This window comes from Leuciscus leuciscus, assembly GCF_965113295.1.
Source record: "Leuciscus leuciscus genome assembly, chromosome: 3".
Classification (NCBI taxonomy): Eukaryota; Metazoa; Chordata; class Actinopteri; order Cypriniformes; family Leuciscidae; genus Leuciscus; species Leuciscus leuciscus.
The window spans coordinates 42,137,910-42,155,772 of NC_138727.1; the positions used below are offsets into that span (position 1 = coordinate 42,137,910).

The 17,863-nt window shown below is 35.1% G+C and overlaps 2 protein-coding genes across 5 annotated transcripts; one reads left to right on the forward strand and one right to left on the reverse strand.

Annotated features, from left to right (window-relative positions):
* Nucleotides 1–4,616: 4,616 nt before the first annotated feature.
* On the forward strand, nucleotides 4,617–9,077 carry tmem134 (transmembrane protein 134). The gene is made up of 8 exons (XM_082163468.1): nucleotides 4,617–4,803; nucleotides 5,631–5,887; nucleotides 5,976–6,043; nucleotides 7,086–7,172; nucleotides 7,293–7,369; nucleotides 7,612–7,656; nucleotides 7,889–7,942; nucleotides 8,169–9,077. The coding sequence occupies exons 2-8, from the start codon at nucleotides 5,675–5,677 to the stop codon at nucleotides 8,249–8,251; spliced, it is 627 nt and encodes a 208-aa protein (XP_082019594.1). The 5' UTR covers nucleotides 4,617–4,803; nucleotides 5,631–5,674; the 3' UTR covers nucleotides 8,252–9,077.
* On the reverse strand, nucleotides 8,773–16,752 carry irf2a (interferon regulatory factor 2a). Of its 4 annotated transcripts, none has more exons than XM_082163465.1 (10): nucleotides 16,577–16,752; nucleotides 14,332–14,425; nucleotides 13,444–13,543; nucleotides 13,040–13,216; nucleotides 12,847–12,881; nucleotides 12,643–12,754; nucleotides 12,074–12,241; nucleotides 11,887–11,930; nucleotides 10,477–10,539; nucleotides 8,773–10,162 (listed from the first exon to the last, which is right to left on the reverse strand). In XM_082163465.1, the coding sequence occupies exons 2-10, from the start codon at nucleotides 14,416–14,418 to the stop codon at nucleotides 9,839–9,841; spliced, it is 1,110 nt and encodes a 369-aa protein (XP_082019591.1). In that variant the 5' UTR covers nucleotides 14,419–14,425; nucleotides 16,577–16,752; the 3' UTR covers nucleotides 8,773–9,838. The 4 variants fall into 4 exon arrangements, with proteins under 4 accessions (XP_082019591.1, XP_082019592.1, XP_082019590.1 ...); XM_082163466.1 differs by lacking the exon at nucleotides 16,577–16,752 and adding an exon at nucleotides 15,934–16,532; XM_082163464.1 differs by lacking the exon at nucleotides 16,577–16,752 and adding an exon at nucleotides 15,939–16,528.
* Nucleotides 16,753–17,863: the final 1,111 nt, after the last annotated feature.

Sequence of the window (17,863 nt, forward strand, 5' to 3'; positions counted from 1 at the left end):
TAAATGGTGACAGTGTACAGTATCATACTGTAAATGAAATCAACCTGCCATGCTTAGTATAACTTCAAAAGAAAACTGAAAGATATGAGGGATCTTTTTGTAATGTCTATAATATTTGAAAAGAAGTCCCTATTTGTGTAGTAATGGTGTTTCATCGTTGTGGTAGTATATGTGATAAACCCAGTTGGGAGATTGTGTTACTTTTTCAGACAATAAAATAACATGTTTGGTTATAAATTTTACATTTTCTTGTGTCTTGAAACCTGTGGAATGTCTGTGTTTGGTTAATATTAACTCGGCAGGACATGAAACTTCTCCGTAATCTTTTATAAAAAAAAATTCTGAAGAAATCTTTTGGCATGCCAAATGAAATTGAAAGTAAGTGGTTCAAAAACGATTGTGTGAGAATGAAAGGATACTTTCATGTTTAACTATTTTTTTTCAATTTACATTTTTTTTTTAATGAAAACATATTTAATTAATTAAAACTTAATCCATGAAATGATGAATCCCTAAAAGATCTATATATGAAGCAACTAACAGAAACCTTTAAGGTCGACAGAACCCTTTCCTCTAAGAGTGTAAGCATTATATTTATTGCATGTAATCACTTGTTTATGATACATTCCATTTCCCTGTTGTTTTACAGGTTAAACATAACGAATCATTGAATACTAATTGAATATGATTAATGAAGAAATAGCTGAAACATCAGGGCTTCATGGATTAACTTCATGGATCCCTGTAAAATTGAATCAATAAATGATTATCTGGTTTTACTGGAAGACAACAAATTCAAGTGTTGGTTGTATCTTGCCACCATCTAGTGGCTACACAGTGTAAAACAATTTAGGCCTATAGAGTAAAGTAGACTGTAGTAGATTACGGTTCAATGCACATAGATTATGGAGCACAGATTCAGTTTAATTTAAGAGCTACAACAAAATATGCTGATTTGAATCATAGGCCTACACATGACAAATATCAACGAGTAGAATCTGATCGACACAAATTTAAAAAGAAAAAAGGTCAGATGCAGATATATTTGAAACGTTTGAAGTCACATGATGGTGGAAAATTGACGAAGGAGGGACACGTCACGTGTTACAAATTAGCTTTAGCTACAAGCACTATGATACACGAATTTGATGGCTGTTGTCACAGTTTTATCTATGTGTATCTTTCCTTATACAAATAAAACATTAATTAAATAAATGGATAACACTGAAAAGTGTGGGGCTCAAAAATAATTGTCATTTGGAACTCATTCATCTAGTTTTTTTTATGAATAAAAATATATGTTGATAATGATTAAACACTTCCGAAAGCATCATTATAGTTTTTGCACGCAGTTATTGTTTGTTTGTTAGTGTGTGTGTGTGTGTGTGTGTGTGTATGTGTGTGTCTACTTAACTATATTTTTGGGACAAATTTGTTCCCAGAAGTGACCAAAACCTGACAAAATCTCCAAAAACCTACATCCTAATCTGGAATAAAAAAAGTTTTTTTAAATGTGTAAAAATGCAGAAAGCTTTGTGTGATGGGTAGGTTTAGGGGTATGGTTAATGTAATGGGATACAATAAGTATAAGATTTATACTGCAATTTAACCACCAGAACAACGGATATGTTGAACAACAGATAGGCCTTAATATTTCAGACCTATCGAGTCCCTAACACTCAGTGCCAGTGTTGATGTAGTCTAACTGATGAGAAAAAGGAGACTTATCAGAAGAAAGAGAGTTACATTCTAAATGTATTGTTTAATTAGCATTAAGAATAGCATTAGAATGCGGTCTGTCTGGTGCACTGAACACCTGCCCAGTTTGCGTGACCCCCGGAAGTCTTGCTTGACCGAGGTCCTCACAGGGTCACTGCTAGGTCAAGCTCGCGCTTAGTGCCAGACTGAGTGAACGTGCGTCTGTCTGGCTTCTGTGAAATTTTAAACATTATAACATTTTCAGGGCCGTGCACAGACAGTTTGGGGGGCAGGTGGTCAAGTGGGGAAAAAAAGCAGTCTTCTCATAAAAAATAGGCCTACATCAAAAATGAGTTTCAGTCAGAACCACTTGAGTCAAAAATACTATAGACAATTCTTTTAGTCAAATTTTCTCAATTTTATTTGCATAAATTGTTAAAGTTACATTTGGCGGTATGGCTCTGTTCTAAGTTACCCATCATTTTCATGAGCTCCATGAAAGCTAGTCAGGGAACAGCAGCAGCTTCTGGGGACAATCTCCCCTTTAAGACTGGGAAAGCAGCAAAAACAAATCCCCCACTGAGAACAGAGCATGCATCAATGAAAACAGAATGACACTGATTAAGTTAAACAGAAGTTAAAGGAGGAGCTAGGGGAGGAGGTGGGTTGCAAGCAATGCAGTGGAAGCAGCCAAGCAAGCAGACTGAGAATGGATTTAAATAAGCCGCGCTGTTTGAAAGGGACCAATTGAGTGCTTAGGAATCGGATCAGCTGTTAGGTCTGGGTATCAGCTGATAACTGAGCTTGACTACGCGGCCTGCCTGAACTGACGCTGAACGCTATATTTAGTTATTAGGCTACTTTCATATTTATTTATTTAAATGTATGATTATGCTGGAATTAAATTAGCAAAATCAATATTGTTCATTACTGACAGAAATGACTAATTATTATACTATTATTATACTATTAGGCCTGTTGTTTAGATGCATAACTGCAATTAGTTACAGGAATAATGTTATGAAATTAGTGTTTTAGATGTAAAATTTTGAATAAAGAAATATGAAATAATACTTTTATTTATATGATACGTTTATACGAATCCAGTGGGTTATTTACTAGCATAGCATAGCCTACCCGATTAGCGCAGTAACTTAGTTTAAAGCTACACGCATTAAATACTTGCCCTACATGTATTCACAATCATCTTTAATGTAATTGTTATATTAAGTGTTAAATGTCCAAATATTTCAGTTAGCCTATAAAAATTATGTAATGATGTTCAATTGTTCACTTAGGCTATATATATATATATATATATATATATATATATATATATATACAGTATATATTAATTAACAGTGTATCAAGTGAAATAAATTACGTTCAATTTGTTTTATTATGCACTAAGCTAATATTTTTAATTAATATTGTTCGTACTTTGTATGATCATTAACTGATAGTTGGTAGAGACCTGATTTCGAGTGAGGACCCGATTTTGAATGAGTGGCAAGTATTCATAAGTTAACTGAAAAATCATTCATTCACTGATTCGTTCAAACCAGCTGATTCATTCTTGAAAGAAACACTCTGTGTTGGAGGGAAACACAACTATTCTGCTTTGTTTGGAACTATTTTCGTTTGTGAAATAGAGCAAAAACAGTCAAAATTTACATTACTTGTTTCTGATAATCCGATATCTGAATCTCTTATTTACATCATGTCTACACTTTGTGTTATAATGAGAGAATTCGCGAGCTCACAAAACTCAAAATGTACAAAAACTCATGCGTTTTGAGCGGTGAGTGGATTCTGACTAACTTAAACGCCTCTGATTGGTCATTGCGTTCAAGAAATACAGATAGGCTGTCTGTGATTTGCTACATTGCTAAACTTTGCAAAACACGTTGTAAAAAGAAACCTTTGACACTCTCCAGAGTGCAAACACTACTATCACATCACAGTAGATTATCACTCCTTGAGTGACATTGTCTTGTGGTATTACAAACTACTTTTCTTAACCTGTATAACTCGCACCTTAAAAATTACCTCATGAAGGTTCACATGGGATAGGACATACATATTCTGTCTTGCCAATAAAATATCTAACATAAATTGAACAATAATCTATCATAACCTCGCATTTATAATTGAAAATAGGCCATGTATTCTTCTTTTCAGTGGCATTGCATAAAATATAATGGATAGACAGCCTACTCTTCACAGATATCTGTGAACAGGTGTCTGAAAAATACAACTTCATCAACCCTGGCTTGATTATCATAGAGATAAACAAGTGTCCACACCGTTGCTTCCTCACCACTAGAGTGAGCAAACGATGAGGGACAGCCATCAGTTGTAGGATAGGAGTGGGCAACTGAGAACCATAACAGACAACTTATTAGTAGCATGTCCTCACAGGCCTACAATTACAGATGGCACTGGACCTTATACTTGAGCCTTAAACAATAGCAGAGCAATTTTCTGTGTACACAATTCTGTTATTACATAAATTGTCACATTAAATTCAAGGGACGAGCATCAGAATGTATTTATGAATGATTTAGGCCTATGATAGGAAGGATTTGATAAGTTCACTAATCAGTTCAAGATACACAGAAACAGAAATACATTGGGATTGTAATATATAACATGCCTTTCAACACGCACCCATCAAGATTCAGTTTATCTTTCTTCAAATTCAAATTTCAAGCATCACCATAATTATTTCTTAAAATATTTCATTATTAAACATATATATCATATATATTTCAATGTTAAATTATAGCCTATTATTTATAATGATTACTAAAGATAATTATGATTAATAATTATAATAACAATATACAGTAAATTACCACTATAATTGTTGAATCCTCCAGTCCTCTAGGTGTCGCTGAAGAGACCACCGCTACTTTTCTCTGTTTAGCGTCGACCCACAAAAAAGAAGCAGCTGTTACTAGCAAAGTTTAGGTTAAAGTTTTCCGACGGCCAGTAAACAATACATTTAAACAGATTTAGTAACCTTGCATTCCTTGGAAGTGATCTAAGGACGATGGCAGAAGGATCTATGTGTAACTGAGGAGGATCAACAGTAATGTGACAGTGAGTAACTTAGAGGATTCTTCCTTTGTGATTTAGCGCTATTGTGGTGTTAATAACGGGATGTTCGGCTGTGTAAATATTCAAGCAAACCTTCTCAGTAGATTAGCATTGGAAATTCTGCAACTGATAATTTCAACGAAATGATTTTAAACTTAAATGTATTATTGTGACACGTAATTATAAGCGTGATACATGTAACGAGCTTCTCTGTAATACGTAAGATGTAGATTGGTTTGGGTGGATACAAATATTCTGTTGTTAAGAAAAAGCGGAAGACCGTGTCAGTCACATGCTTCCTAAGGGCAAATATTAGCTATGGCACACTCCGGCATTTATTCCACATCTAACAATATGCCTTATCAAATGGAGATTTAGCTAACATCTGTAAATGCGACTGATCAGATTCAATCAAATAATTTAATGTCTTGCGCTGAAATAAAACCAGGATCAAAAAAGAGAAATACATAATAAAAAACAAAGCGTCATCTTCATAACAGATCCGAATAGGTCGTTTTATACTTTCTCGTAATAGAGGAAAAACAATTCCTTGCTGTGCTTCCCATAAAAATAAGTTAAACAATTTTGTATAATTTTAATACAATTTTGAAATGGTCTGTACGTTAGCCACAGTGAGAAACTTTGATCTAAAGAAGGTAATGTCCTTTGCTCTTCTTTTGTAATAGTTTGGTGTAGAAATTAGGATTCATTATTGTGCATTGTAAAGGAATATTATAGGGCAGTCAAAGCACTATACTGAAGTATGAGAAATGTAAAGGGCAGAGTGTAGATGATCAGTAACTCAACTATGGTGTTTATCTTCTTCACAGTGCTTGCCGGTTAACATCCAGTCAATGTCTGAGGGCCTGTAGCAATGGGGACACCGTTCACAATAGATGACGCATTCGTCCTGGAGGGAGAGGAGGAAGAGGAAGGTGTGGTTCCTGGAGAAGATGTGGGGGAATGGAAGGGGAGAGAGAAGGACGGTGGCGGAGAGATGACATTTGGACCTCTTTCTTTTGCCAAAACACAATCTCATCCTTCTGGATCCGCTGGCACTCCTGAACACAGTAATCTGAAATATCAGGTCAGGTGTTTACATGTCTGTCGCTTTCTCTTGGAGAGTCTTTTACAGGCAAATCTGACTGACTTTTTTTCTTTCTGTTCTCCCACAGAATCTGGAAAATGAAGATGCTTTAGGTGGCACTGTGAACTCTTCTTTCAACAACTTCTTCAAAATCAGGTTTGGCAGTTCACATCACAGTGTTGACATTTTTAATTGGAACATTCTCATTTAGCAAGAATTATTATTGAATGTAATTATTTGAGCAGAATTGTATAAAATGAAGGATGTGTTGCACCAATAAGGCTGAGTTTAAAGTTAATCCAGAATTGGTTGATTTAGGTTTTATTTTAGTTCAAGCTATTTTGCACTGTTAATTAAAACCTTCACCTGTGATTAAAACCTCCTGATGCAATTAACACCAGTTGTCAGCGATTATATTTACCAGTGAGTAATATAATGTTGAAATATTAAATTGAAAGATTTCGGACCGACTGAACAAGCTGTTGTTGAAGCAGGGTGTATACTTCTCACAAACAATGACAAAATGTACTGTATCAATTAAGGGAGCAATACTAATAGTCCAAAGATCTTAGTATATTACAGATTCCTTACAGATATATTTTTGGTCTGCCTAATTTTTTCCTAAAAGTCATGACACAACAACAGTTTTTTTATCAGGACAAAACTTTGATGAATCTTTTTTTATTGTTTATGTATACACAAAATTGTTTCATCTTTTTTCTTTCTTTCTAAGTTGAATTTTATTATATTTGTATTGCATTGTTTGTGTTTATGGAATCTGCATGTGCCTTGAAATAGCATGTGAAGCTGATATGACAATAAACTTGCATATTACTATTACCACTGAAAACATGTGATCACCTATTACTCAGTTTTAGAAATGTAAAAGGCAGGTTTATCCCAGTTAATAATTGGTAAATATAAGTTTACGAATCTGCAATGATACATTCAAATTGTCATTTGCATTAGAAATGGCAGATTTTAAAAGACAACTATACATTCATTGTGATGTTAATGTCTTGTTTTCAGCCCTAGGGTAATGCTAAATTTGAAAGTAATTGTTTAATTTCCCACAAATTTTCATCAGAGAACAAGAAGTGACCAACTGGCAAACAAACAAGCCATCAAATGACCAACCTAAAGAAAAGAAAATATGTTGCTTTGATTTTGAAAAGCCAAGTGTCTGTCTGTGTTCCAGTGATCCTGCTACTCTGTCCTACTGCAGCTCTCAGTGGTCATTCAGCACACTCAGCTCAGTCACACAGCTGTCTGCTCACTGCTGCGGGTAACAAACACACATTACTGAAAAACTTCTAGTTATATAAGCTGACATTAACTAAAAAATACTGGTCTTGTTCATTTAAATAGTTTGTGATATTCTTTTCCTTTCCTCAACATTTGCCAGGTGGACGTCTCACCCGCTAGTGAAGAAGAACAGACGAGTCGTTCTTGCCTCGTTCCTCCTCTTAATCACTGGAGTTGGTGAGACTTTCATACCTTTTGTGATGTTCTTTGATCATAAGTACTACTACAGATCTCAAGGGAAAGGTGTTTGGGAACCACAGTTTCTGTTTGACTTGTAAAGTGCTGTAAATGTTTATCTTGCTGTCAACTCTGATCTTAAGCACAGATGGTGAATTCAGATGTGATTGTCAGCTGATTAGTAAATGTATTATCTTTTCTCTCTCCCTTTCGTCCCCCTCCCTCTGCCTCCTACCTATCAGCTTTGATCTTTACAGGCATTGTCATACAGTTAAACCCGCACGCAGGTAAGACCTGTCACGTTGGTATTGGTTGTTAACACAGATGAGACATGAGCAGGGTTGCTTTAGCACACAAACCGGTTCAGCTAATTATAAGTGGAGCATATCAGCTAATAAATCAGTGTTCTTCATGCCTTAAAAACAAAGACAACACCACCTTCAGACATTTAACTCTTCAGTTGGTTTCATGCCAATTTTTGTCAGTAAAAATGTAACCCATGTGTTAATGTCTTTTCAGGTGTTTCAAGTGCAATTTTCTTTGTTCCTGGATTTCTTCTCTTCATTCCTGGTGGTAAGATCTAAATGTATTCTCAATACAAGCTTTTATATTATAGTCAGCTTTGCCTTTGTGAATATCAGTAATGGATTTTGGACCTTAGATAATATATTAGTTTTATGAATTGTGAAGTTATCTTTGTAAGGCAGTCAAGTAATGTGTATACATAGGAAGAAACTGACATTAAAGAGGACCTATTATGCCCTTTTACAATGTCTTGATTTTCCCTTTTTTGTTTCAGTGTATCATGTGATCTATATAAGCTGTGCGGTTCGGGGACGACGAGGATTCAAGTTCTTTTATTTGCCATACTTTGAGAAGTAAACCGTTTCTCTTCACATCATCCAGACTGGTCGTCTGGATTGCCCACCATTTCAATTCCCCCACCCCCCCAAAAATGAAGTAAGGGGATTACCTATTTTTACAACCTCAGTTACTAGTGGTTTTCTAAACAATTTTGTAAACGCCTTAAAGCCAGTCTGTACACAGGTCTTAAGTATAACCTCTACAGGAAAAAACTGTGATTTAGTGTGTCAAGCGCAAAAATATACAATCTTACTTCATAAGAAGGCACAGACTGTATTAAAACACCTGTGTTTATAGAATATAAGAAGTTGCATTCAATTGAGACGTTTTATACAAGCTGTGCTGCAGTGTTGTCCTTAGTTCAGTGAAACATACTTGGAATTCAGCAAGCATTATAAGCAGCTTGTTATAGATGTACAAAGTTTTGTTATAAATAGAGCACTGAACATGGAACATGAAATATGAAATTGTACACCACTAGCCTTGTACAGTAAAAAATGAAATCATGGACAAAATGAATGACATGAAGAATGAAAATCTCAATCTGAGAAAACCAAGAATGCAATTTATCATTTAGGCCACTGCATACTACACACACACATACAGTCTGAGTTGTAAAGCATTTTCATTTATCTTCCGTCTATTGTAAAATCAAGTAAGATACAACAACCACAGTGATTGTTTTTCTACTGCACATTCATCTTTTTAACTAGTACCACTACTAACACTTTGAACCACTGTTTTAGTGTATATCATACACCAAATGAGTGTTGAAAAGATTTTGTATTGTGTAATGTTTTTAATGATTTAGACACTACAATAAAACCTGTTTTTATATTTTAAATCTCAGTGCTGTATTTCTTATGCACATTATTGACCGTTGTATAAAAATAGCTTATACAAGAAACTTTAGCAAATCTCAATTACATTGAAACAAGATTCTGTCAGAACACAAAGGAAAACGGTTTGTCAAGTTAATATACAACTCTTATTTAGTTGAGCGTCTCTATTCAAGTATTTGTAGTCCCAATGACATGTGAGGACTAAAAAAGGTCTCTAGGCAGTTCAATAATTGTTATATAATTGACAAACATGCCACATTCATAAAAAAAAAAAAAAATCATTCAAACGTTTCTTTCAAAAACTCTGATCTCAATATTGTGCTGTACCCTGTAGAAAAACATTAATGCAAATCTCCAGTTCTATTGTTCTATTTCATTTTTGATTGTTTTGTTACATCTGCTGTCACAAGTATGAAATGTTACTCAAAAGTGAAATTAATACTCAGTGTTCTACACTTAGTTCTTCTCCCAATGCTGTATTATTACTAGCTTACACTGCCGACTTCTGTGATCAAGAGTTGCATCTGTGAGGTAGTTCTACCAGTTACATATTTAATACAATTATGAGAATGAGGTAGTGTGTTGCAAAATATTTCAGAAATATAATGATCTAGTATAACGGATTCAGATACCTTAAAACGGTTTGGTTTTAAAAGCAGAACATCAACACAAGTCTAAGACCTGAGACCAGTTGATTAATATTGGATTATGGGTTGTAAGTTTATCATCTGAACAAGAAACAGGTTGTGCATTTCAATTGTCTTCATTGTAGTGTTTTGTTTTTTGCAACAGAGAGGTCCATAGCATTAGCCATCACACTGGCTTGAGAAGTTGGGCTGCTGGTGAGATCTGTTTTTTGGGCAGGGCTTGAGGGTCGCACGTCTGTGACATTTTGGAAATTAAACGGGCAGGGAAACCATGGAGGAGTGTTATAAGCAATTAGGGGCGAGTCCTCTCTGCAGCTGGTCACTCTGAAATTTGTTTTCGCTGATGTGAAAAATGTGTTGGGTGAGGAATTAGCTGATGGTGGGATCCTTAACACAGAACTACATGGTGTTCTAGCTTTTATGGACAGGTCCTGAGGAAGCTGCAAGGGAAAGTTAACACTCTTAGCAAAAAACAACAACAACTTGATGTTGCTCAATGACAACATGAATGTTTCTATTGTTGTATGTACACTTCAGTTGAAAAGCTTGGGGTATGATTTTGAAAAAAATGTCTCATGCTCACCAAAGCTGCATTTATTTTTAATATTATTATATATTTTTTTAAATACAGTAAAATCGTAATACGGTGAAATATTATTAAAAATGAAAATAATAATAACTAAGAGTCATTTTTCATTTGATAAGCTGCTTTGGTTACAAAGTAAGAAACAGATATGAAATGTAACTTTCTCACCGGTTTGAAGTTGAACCATCTAAAGACCATTTCATTCCCTGCCAGTGTGTTAAACTTAGGGCCCTATGATTTCAGCAGTGCAGAAAAGCAGACAGAATCACGGAATCCAGTCATAAAATTGGAATTTACTGTATAACGTGGAATGTCACATAATTTGACAAGATTTTGAAGAATAAATCAAAAGTAGAGCTGTACACTTAAATCGTGTTATGGACTTATCTCTGTGGTGCAGCACTATGTCAACAAAATGTAAGAAATTGTAAAAATTTCATTTGATTACATTATAAAAGATGAATTAAATTGTTAAAGTTTTGAGCATCTGATCTTTTTTTTTTTAATTGAGAGCTTTCTGTCCTTCCATTGACAGCTACACAACTGACACTTTGACGCTTCAAAAAGTTCATAAAGAGATTGTGATCCATATGAATTGAGCAGTTTAGTCCAACATTTTCTGAAGAGACACGATAGCTTTATATGATGAACAGATTGAATTTAGGCTTTTATTCTCATATAAACATTGATCAACTTACACATCAGATATGGTAAACGGAAGCTATGAGGTTCATTCTCGCATTACGCAGCACGTTTGAGCTTCAGCAAGAACCAATGAGGTTTGTTTTTGCACGTCAAGCAGGTTCGGTTGAGCTTCTGTTTAAGTTCTCTAAACAATGTTTATATGTGAATAAAAGCCTAAATTCAATCTGTTCATCATATAAAGTGATAGTCTCTTCATAAAAATTTGACTAAACCGCTCAATTCATATGGATTAATTTTACAATCTCTTTATGAACTTTTTGAAGCATCAAAGTCGGTTGTCAATGGAGGGACAGAAAGCTCTCAGATTTCATTAAAAAAAAATCTTCATTTGTGTTTCGAAGATGAACGAAAGTCTTAAGAGTTTGGAACGACATAAGGGGGGAGTGAGTTACTTAATGAAATTTTCATTTTGGGGTGAACTATCCCTTTAAAATAGAATCCAGAAAAATGTAAATGGGACACATGGAATTTCAGCAGCCATTGCGCTAGTCTTCAGTGTCACTTGATCCTTCAGATATCATTATAATATGCTGATTTAAAACATTTCTTATCAATGAAATCTCTTGTGCTGCTTAATATTTTTGTAGAAACCATGCTACATTTTTTTCCAGGGTTCTTTTATGAATAGAAATAGAAAATAAAAAAATATTTTTAATAGAATTGTTTTGTAACATTAAATGTCTTAACTGTCATTTTTGATCAAGTTAATGCATCCTTGCTGAATAAAAAAAAATTGTAGTAGTAATGACCCCAAACTTTTGAATGGTAGTGTATTTGCTTAACTGGCTGTCACAAAAAACACACATTTCTAAAGATCCAGGTGTCTAAATTGTATTAAAAAATATAAAATAATGTATTTAAAAATATACATACCTGTACCAAGTCTTCGTCACTGTATGTGCTCTCTGTGTCACTCTCTGTATAGTATAGAATAAAATCCATGATGATGTGCAGTTGTGTTTGTGGCCAACAATAACATGTAGCCTAATAAGTAATTTATGACTGCTTTGGTGAATACAACACAGTAGACAGTAAAGATAAAGGCAAGAAAGAACCTTACCACTGTAGGATGAAACATGGGAGTCCTGGAGAGGCAGAGACACTTCAGAGGGGCAAACCACAGGTTCTTCATTCTCTGTTGCCACCTCAACAACTGCACACACATCATGTAGTTCAGCTACAGCCAAATCCCTCTTAGATGACATGGGCTCAGGGGAGCTCTCATGCTCTGTTGATGAATAAGCAAGTATAAAACAATGGATCTACTGTTGAAGGCAAAGAGTACTCTTTTGGTGGTCAGAAATCACATTTAAAAATTGATTTAGTTCTGAGCCTTAGTGCCAGAATGGCTTAAAATTTCAAATATGTTTTGGTAACACTGTAGATAAATAAGTGCATTCTCCAATGTATCTGAGTATGATATCTGAGGGTAGAACAAATGAGGGAATAACAAGTGGTTATTTATCCATGTCCACTTTTGTTGGACAATAACTTTATCCTAGAGCTGCTGTAAAGCCAAAACAATCTCTGTTACTGTAATTTCCTATTATCACTGTAAAGCTGCTTTGAAACAATTCATATTGTTAAAAGCGCTATATAAATGAAGGTGACTTGACTTGACTTATTTACCAGCAAATAGCACAGTGCTGTCCGGTGAAGTTTCTATCTTATACTCTGCTTCACTCTGTCCTTTTAGAAGTTTAATTTTTCTGGGAATGCCAGCTTTCCGTTTCTGAAAAACCTAAAGAATTGAGGATAGGTGTGAGATCATTTGCATCTGCAATACTTAGTCAGAAGTGTGCACTATTGTTTAAGTGTACTATTAGTTCCTACTTTTGCTCTTTGCTCCAGGTCCATCTTTTTCTTCCCTGAAGAAGATGACAATATGCATTTAGAGGATCTTAAACATCATCAGAAGAATGTTTACCAAAATAAAATTATGTAATTCTACACTAATGATAAGTGTATGAGCATAAAATACATGGTGAAATTTCCCCAAAGCATTTATGTTAATGACCAAACTTACCTTTCTTAACTGCTTTTTCGGATGAGGAAAGCATCCTGTACATTCTGAAGGCATTGCTTCCTCTCTTCATGCTTTTATCCTTCACTTCCTCAATATCTGGTAGAGAATTCATAGCACAGCGGAAATTTGCCTTCCATGTCTTAGGATCTGGTTTGTCAATACCTGGACGATACTTTCCTGTATGAGACATAATTGGGTAATAACTGAATCATAATATATAACAAAATGGAGTCACAAATCAGTAGATCCAGCACAAGGATCACCCCAGCAGAAATACATTAAAAGCTGTATGCAAATGCAGAATCAATTCAAATGCATAGTGGAAATGGCAAATTTCACCTTTAAAGTAGTCAGCCTTATTCTTTATAAAAGAGACAATGGACAACAGATCTGTCAACAGTTACCTGTGTGAATGGCCCAGTTCTTAAATAAAGGTGCATCCTTTTCCAAATCCCATCCATGTCTGGCTGCATGCATCCATGGTATCTGAAATATCCTTTTCTCCTGTTAATGGAAACATTTTAATAGTGTACTATTAGCCAATGTTCACACTGTCAGTCCAAATCCAATTATTTTATGTATCCAATTGGAATCTGATCTAAATGACTGACTGTGTATCGCAACTGTTCAGATCTGATTTGTGTGTCCCATGGCTATCTTTCGTTTTCCATGACATTGATAGGACTATGCCAAAAACAACAAGAAAGGGTTAGCAATGTTGTCTTTGACAATGTGTAGCTGCAGCTCTGGACTACTAATAAAGCAATGTCAAAAACTGAGGCTCACATGAGCTGCTTTTTTCTGTACAGGAGACGTCTCTCTGTCACACAGTGAATTAAGTGACATTTTCTGCGTGACAAAAACACAACGCAACCTTGTCCCTGCAACGATGTCTGAAGTTTTTATGTTTTACGTGGTGAGAAAGTGACACATAGGTGGAAAAGCTATGCAAAATCCGATCAGAGAGGTCAGACTGAAATGGATTTCCAGAAATGAGATTTGAATAGTATTTCAAACCACATATGAATGTAGCTTGAAACGGATTAGAAAGAAATCAGATTTCATGTGATTTTTTTTTTGCTGTTCACACTTGCTAAATATGATCAGATTCAATTCGAATGGGATATGCACAAAAATCGGATTTTGACTGAAAGTCTGCATTTGGAATTTGACAATGTATTGGCAAAGACACAAAGTGCCACATGAGTTAGGCTAAGCATTACATGTTCAAACTTAATTAAGTCTCTTCTTAAACTGAATACAATAGAATTGTATTGAATTTCCACCCTCACCTCATCGACCCATAGAAGACCTTGAATTTCCCCGCTGGTAATCTGTTGCTCCAACCAGGGGCGCATTCTCATTCTGTCCACTGGCATCTTGACTCTGAATAGAAAAGAAACAAATAGAATGAAGTTGTAAAGAGTTAGTTTCACCCAAAAATGAAAAGTATCCCATAATTTACTCCCCCTCAATCCATCCTAGGGGACTTCTTTCAGCCAAACACAATCGGAGTTATATTAAAAAATATCCTTGCTATTCCAAGCTTTATAATGAGAGTGAATGGTACCTGAGATTTTGAAGCCCAAAAAAGCGCATCCATCCATCAATAATCCATTCGACTCCAGGGGGTTAAAAAAGGCCTTCTGAAGTGACAGGTTTTAGTAAGATATCCATATCTATAACTTTATAAACTATATTCACTGGCTTCCGATTGGAACTTCCGAGTGTAGTTCCGGTGTTGTGCCGAATTTCGACCCCTGCCAAATTATTACCCCCCTTGTATTGGTAGGTTTAGGATTCGGCACAACACCAGAACTCGAAGAGCGGACGGATGTTACCGGAAGCTAGTGGTTACAGTTTATAAAGTTATAATTATGGATATTTTTCTAACAAAAATGCATTGCTTCTCTTCAGAAGGCCTTTATTAACCCCGTGGAGCCGTATGGATTACTTTTATGATGGATGGATGCACTTTTTTGGGCTTAAAAAAAAAATGGCACCATTCACTCCCATTAAAAAGCTTGAAAGAGCCAGGATAATTTTTATATAACACTGATTGTGTTTGGCTGAAAGAAGAAAGTTATATACACCTAGGATGGCTTGAGGGTGAGTAAATTATGGGACAATTTTAATTTTGGGGTGAACTAACCCTTTAAATATACTGGACACCTTGCCTCACAAAAAAAAAAAAACAGAAAAAAAAAACATTTTGTGTGGAAAAAAAACATGAGGAGCCTGATGAAATGAAAACTATTTTTGTTAAGAGTAGGAAATTTGCATTTTAAATAGAAAAAACATATAAAGTGAAGATATACTTCCCATGGCACTTTGAAATTCAAAATTCTGTCAAACTGAAAAGGTTCTAGATGCTTAAATAATTCAAAATACTTCCTATCTGTTTATTCTATGCAAATAAGGAATTCTGTTAAATATTATTAATTAATTATAGTAATCAATCAACTTTGCACAAATAAATAAAATAAATCTCAGTATCTAACAAGGGAGAATTCCACTTCACACACACCCACCCTCCCAATGATCAAATCAAAGCTATGCTCTTACAACGATATCTCATTCTGCGGTAATACACAACGTGCTCCACCTTTATGGCTTAACTTACCTTTCACACACATTCTATAGAAGGCCAAGAATGTATTCATTCAAATATGTAATGCCTTTCATAAAAGACAGAAGAATAAACGATATCATATCTGTCAGAGTGAATTAAAACCGTAAATTTGCTTTCATAATGTGACATATGTCGACGTTTACTAATGTAAACATGCATTAATTTCAGCCCAGCACAGACAGAGAACCTTGTAGAATCAATCTATTTATAAACAGACTAATAAATGAATAGTTCTGCTTTGAAGCCATGTATTTAACGTTACCTTACCTGGACGAGAGGCAATCGATAGCCTGTTACTCCAAGATTCCTCGATAAGATGTGTTATACAATCCTGTCCTAGAACTGCGCAGAAAACATCACCATGTTTTGTTTTAGATTTTCTTTCTTCATCTTAAGAAGAGCGACGTAGTGTTTTTTTAATCGACATGTGAATTCTTCCAGAAGCCTTTCGTGTTTGATAGAATGACGCAACACGTCATCAAGCAGCAGACCGCGGAAGTGAAACAACGAAGCGTTTCATTGGTCGGGGTAGCTTTTGAAAGTACGGTTTCTTTCACTTTCACTTCCGCTTCCTAAATGATGCTACACCGCCTGCTGGAGCTTGACGTTACTGCCAGTAAAATCGCACTGGTCTAACTGGTTGGGAGTGGGACGTGTGTGCAGTCGCGTTAAAAAATTGGTTCAAAAAATACAAATTATGATCGAAACATTTAGTGACTGTGGAACTTGGTTAAGCATGCATGTTGAAATAATGTAATGCTAGGCTACTTTAAAAGCAGACCGAACAACAAGAGTGGCATTTGTCATTTTAATTTGTTGAACGCATTGGAATATGTTCCCGAAATATAAGATTTGAGTATTCATGGTCCAGTTCCACAAAATACAATGTAAATTATATAACTTACTTGATTTTGAGCAAATTGTAGGTTTTGTGTCAACTCTTATTTTCTTTCGGACTTGTCCTAACCCCATAATCCTAGAAGAGCACAATTATTTATAGCCATTGGGTGAGTGAGGGTGGGTTTCGCTGTATTGTGAAACTTCTCAGCGGTGTTCTGCTGTCTGTCTGTGTCCCACAGCTTGTTTTGGACAGACTGATTTGCGAAATTTGCGAATTGCGCAATGTTAAGGAGGGTGTGGTCGGAGCAGGGATGGGATGGGTATAATTTCTTTGTATGACTTTATATTGACAACTGGTCCTATGGAGAGCATGGAGAGCATACTCTCTCCATATAAACTCTTCCCATTGATTTCCATTGCATTTTTGTCCATTCAATGGAAATCAAAGGGAACCAAAACTGTTACCTTTTATTCTTCAAAATATGTTCTTTTGTGTTCCACAGAAAATCATACAGGTTTGGGACGATATGAGGGTGAGTAAATGATGACAAAATTCTGTTTTGGGCGAACTATCGCAAGGATAGGGTCAGAACTTTTTCAACTACTCAACTATTCTTCACTCAATTGTAATAAAAAAATGGTGTTATCAATGAATAGTGAATGAGTGCAAAAAGTAGCCATCTGTTCAGTTTTGTTGTTAATATTTGAGATTTCATAGGCTATTTGTTATTATTTTCAGTGTTATTCATGTAATTACTCCATATATGTGTTCATCGATTTCCTTTTAAGAAGGTAAACTATTAAACTTACGGTGTCTTAAATTACTTCTAAAAGGATACATCATAGCCTATTAAGTTTGTAATTTGATGTTGTCAAGCTTAACATGTCCACCCTGTCATATAGTGAAATATTAATTAATATAAAAACTTTTCAGAAATTCTAAATATATATATTTTTTACCATACACAGTCAGCACCAACAATAAATCACTTTGCTAACTGAAGGTACACCATGTGTTCATTAAACGCTAACTTTAGAAAAAATGTCCACCCTGTCATTGTCCACCCTGTCACCAAGCCCTCCAATATTAATTGCTGAAGCTGACTGTGTATTGTTTGAATTTTGAAATGTATATTTTTAATTTCTGAAAAGTTGTTATATTAATTAAAGGTATAGCGGAGGATGTTTTACTTCCTGGTGGGTAACCTATACTATTGGTCCTCCTAATTGTCAATCATTCTGGTGAATCAATCAAACTTTTAAAAAAGTGGAGAGGGCGGGTCTTATCTAAAATTTGGAAAGATCCTCCGCTATACCTTTAATATTTCACTATGACTGGGTGGACATGTTAA

What these genes read in the sequence shown, in the direction of transcription:
- tmem134 (XM_082163468.1), top strand. Translation starts at nt 5,675, where the DNA reads ATGGGGACACCGTTCACAATAGATGACGCATTCGTCCTGGAGGGAGAG. An exon ending in CCTCTTAATCACTGGAGTTG is followed by an intron (nt 7,370 to 7,611) that starts GTGAGACTTTCA and finishes CCTACCTATCAG; the next exon opens with CTTTGATCTTTACAGGCATT. An exon ending in TCTTCTCTTCATTCCTGGTG is followed by an intron (nt 7,943 to 8,168) that starts GTAAGATCTAAA and finishes TTTTTGTTTCAG; the next exon opens with TGTATCATGTGATCTATATA.
- irf2a (XM_082163465.1), bottom strand. Translation starts at nt 14,418, where the DNA reads ATGCCAGTGGACAGAATGAGAATGCGCCCCTGGTTGGAGCAACAGATT. An exon ending in GTCTTCTATGGGTCGATGAG is followed by an intron (nt 13,544 to 14,331) that starts GTGAGGGTGGAA and finishes TTCCATTAACAG; the next exon opens with GAGAAAAGGATATTTCAGAT. An exon ending in GATGGTTCAACTTCAAACCG is followed by an intron (nt 10,163 to 10,476) that starts GTGAGAAAGTTA and finishes TTTCCCTTGCAG; the next exon opens with CTTCCTCAGGACCTGTCCAT.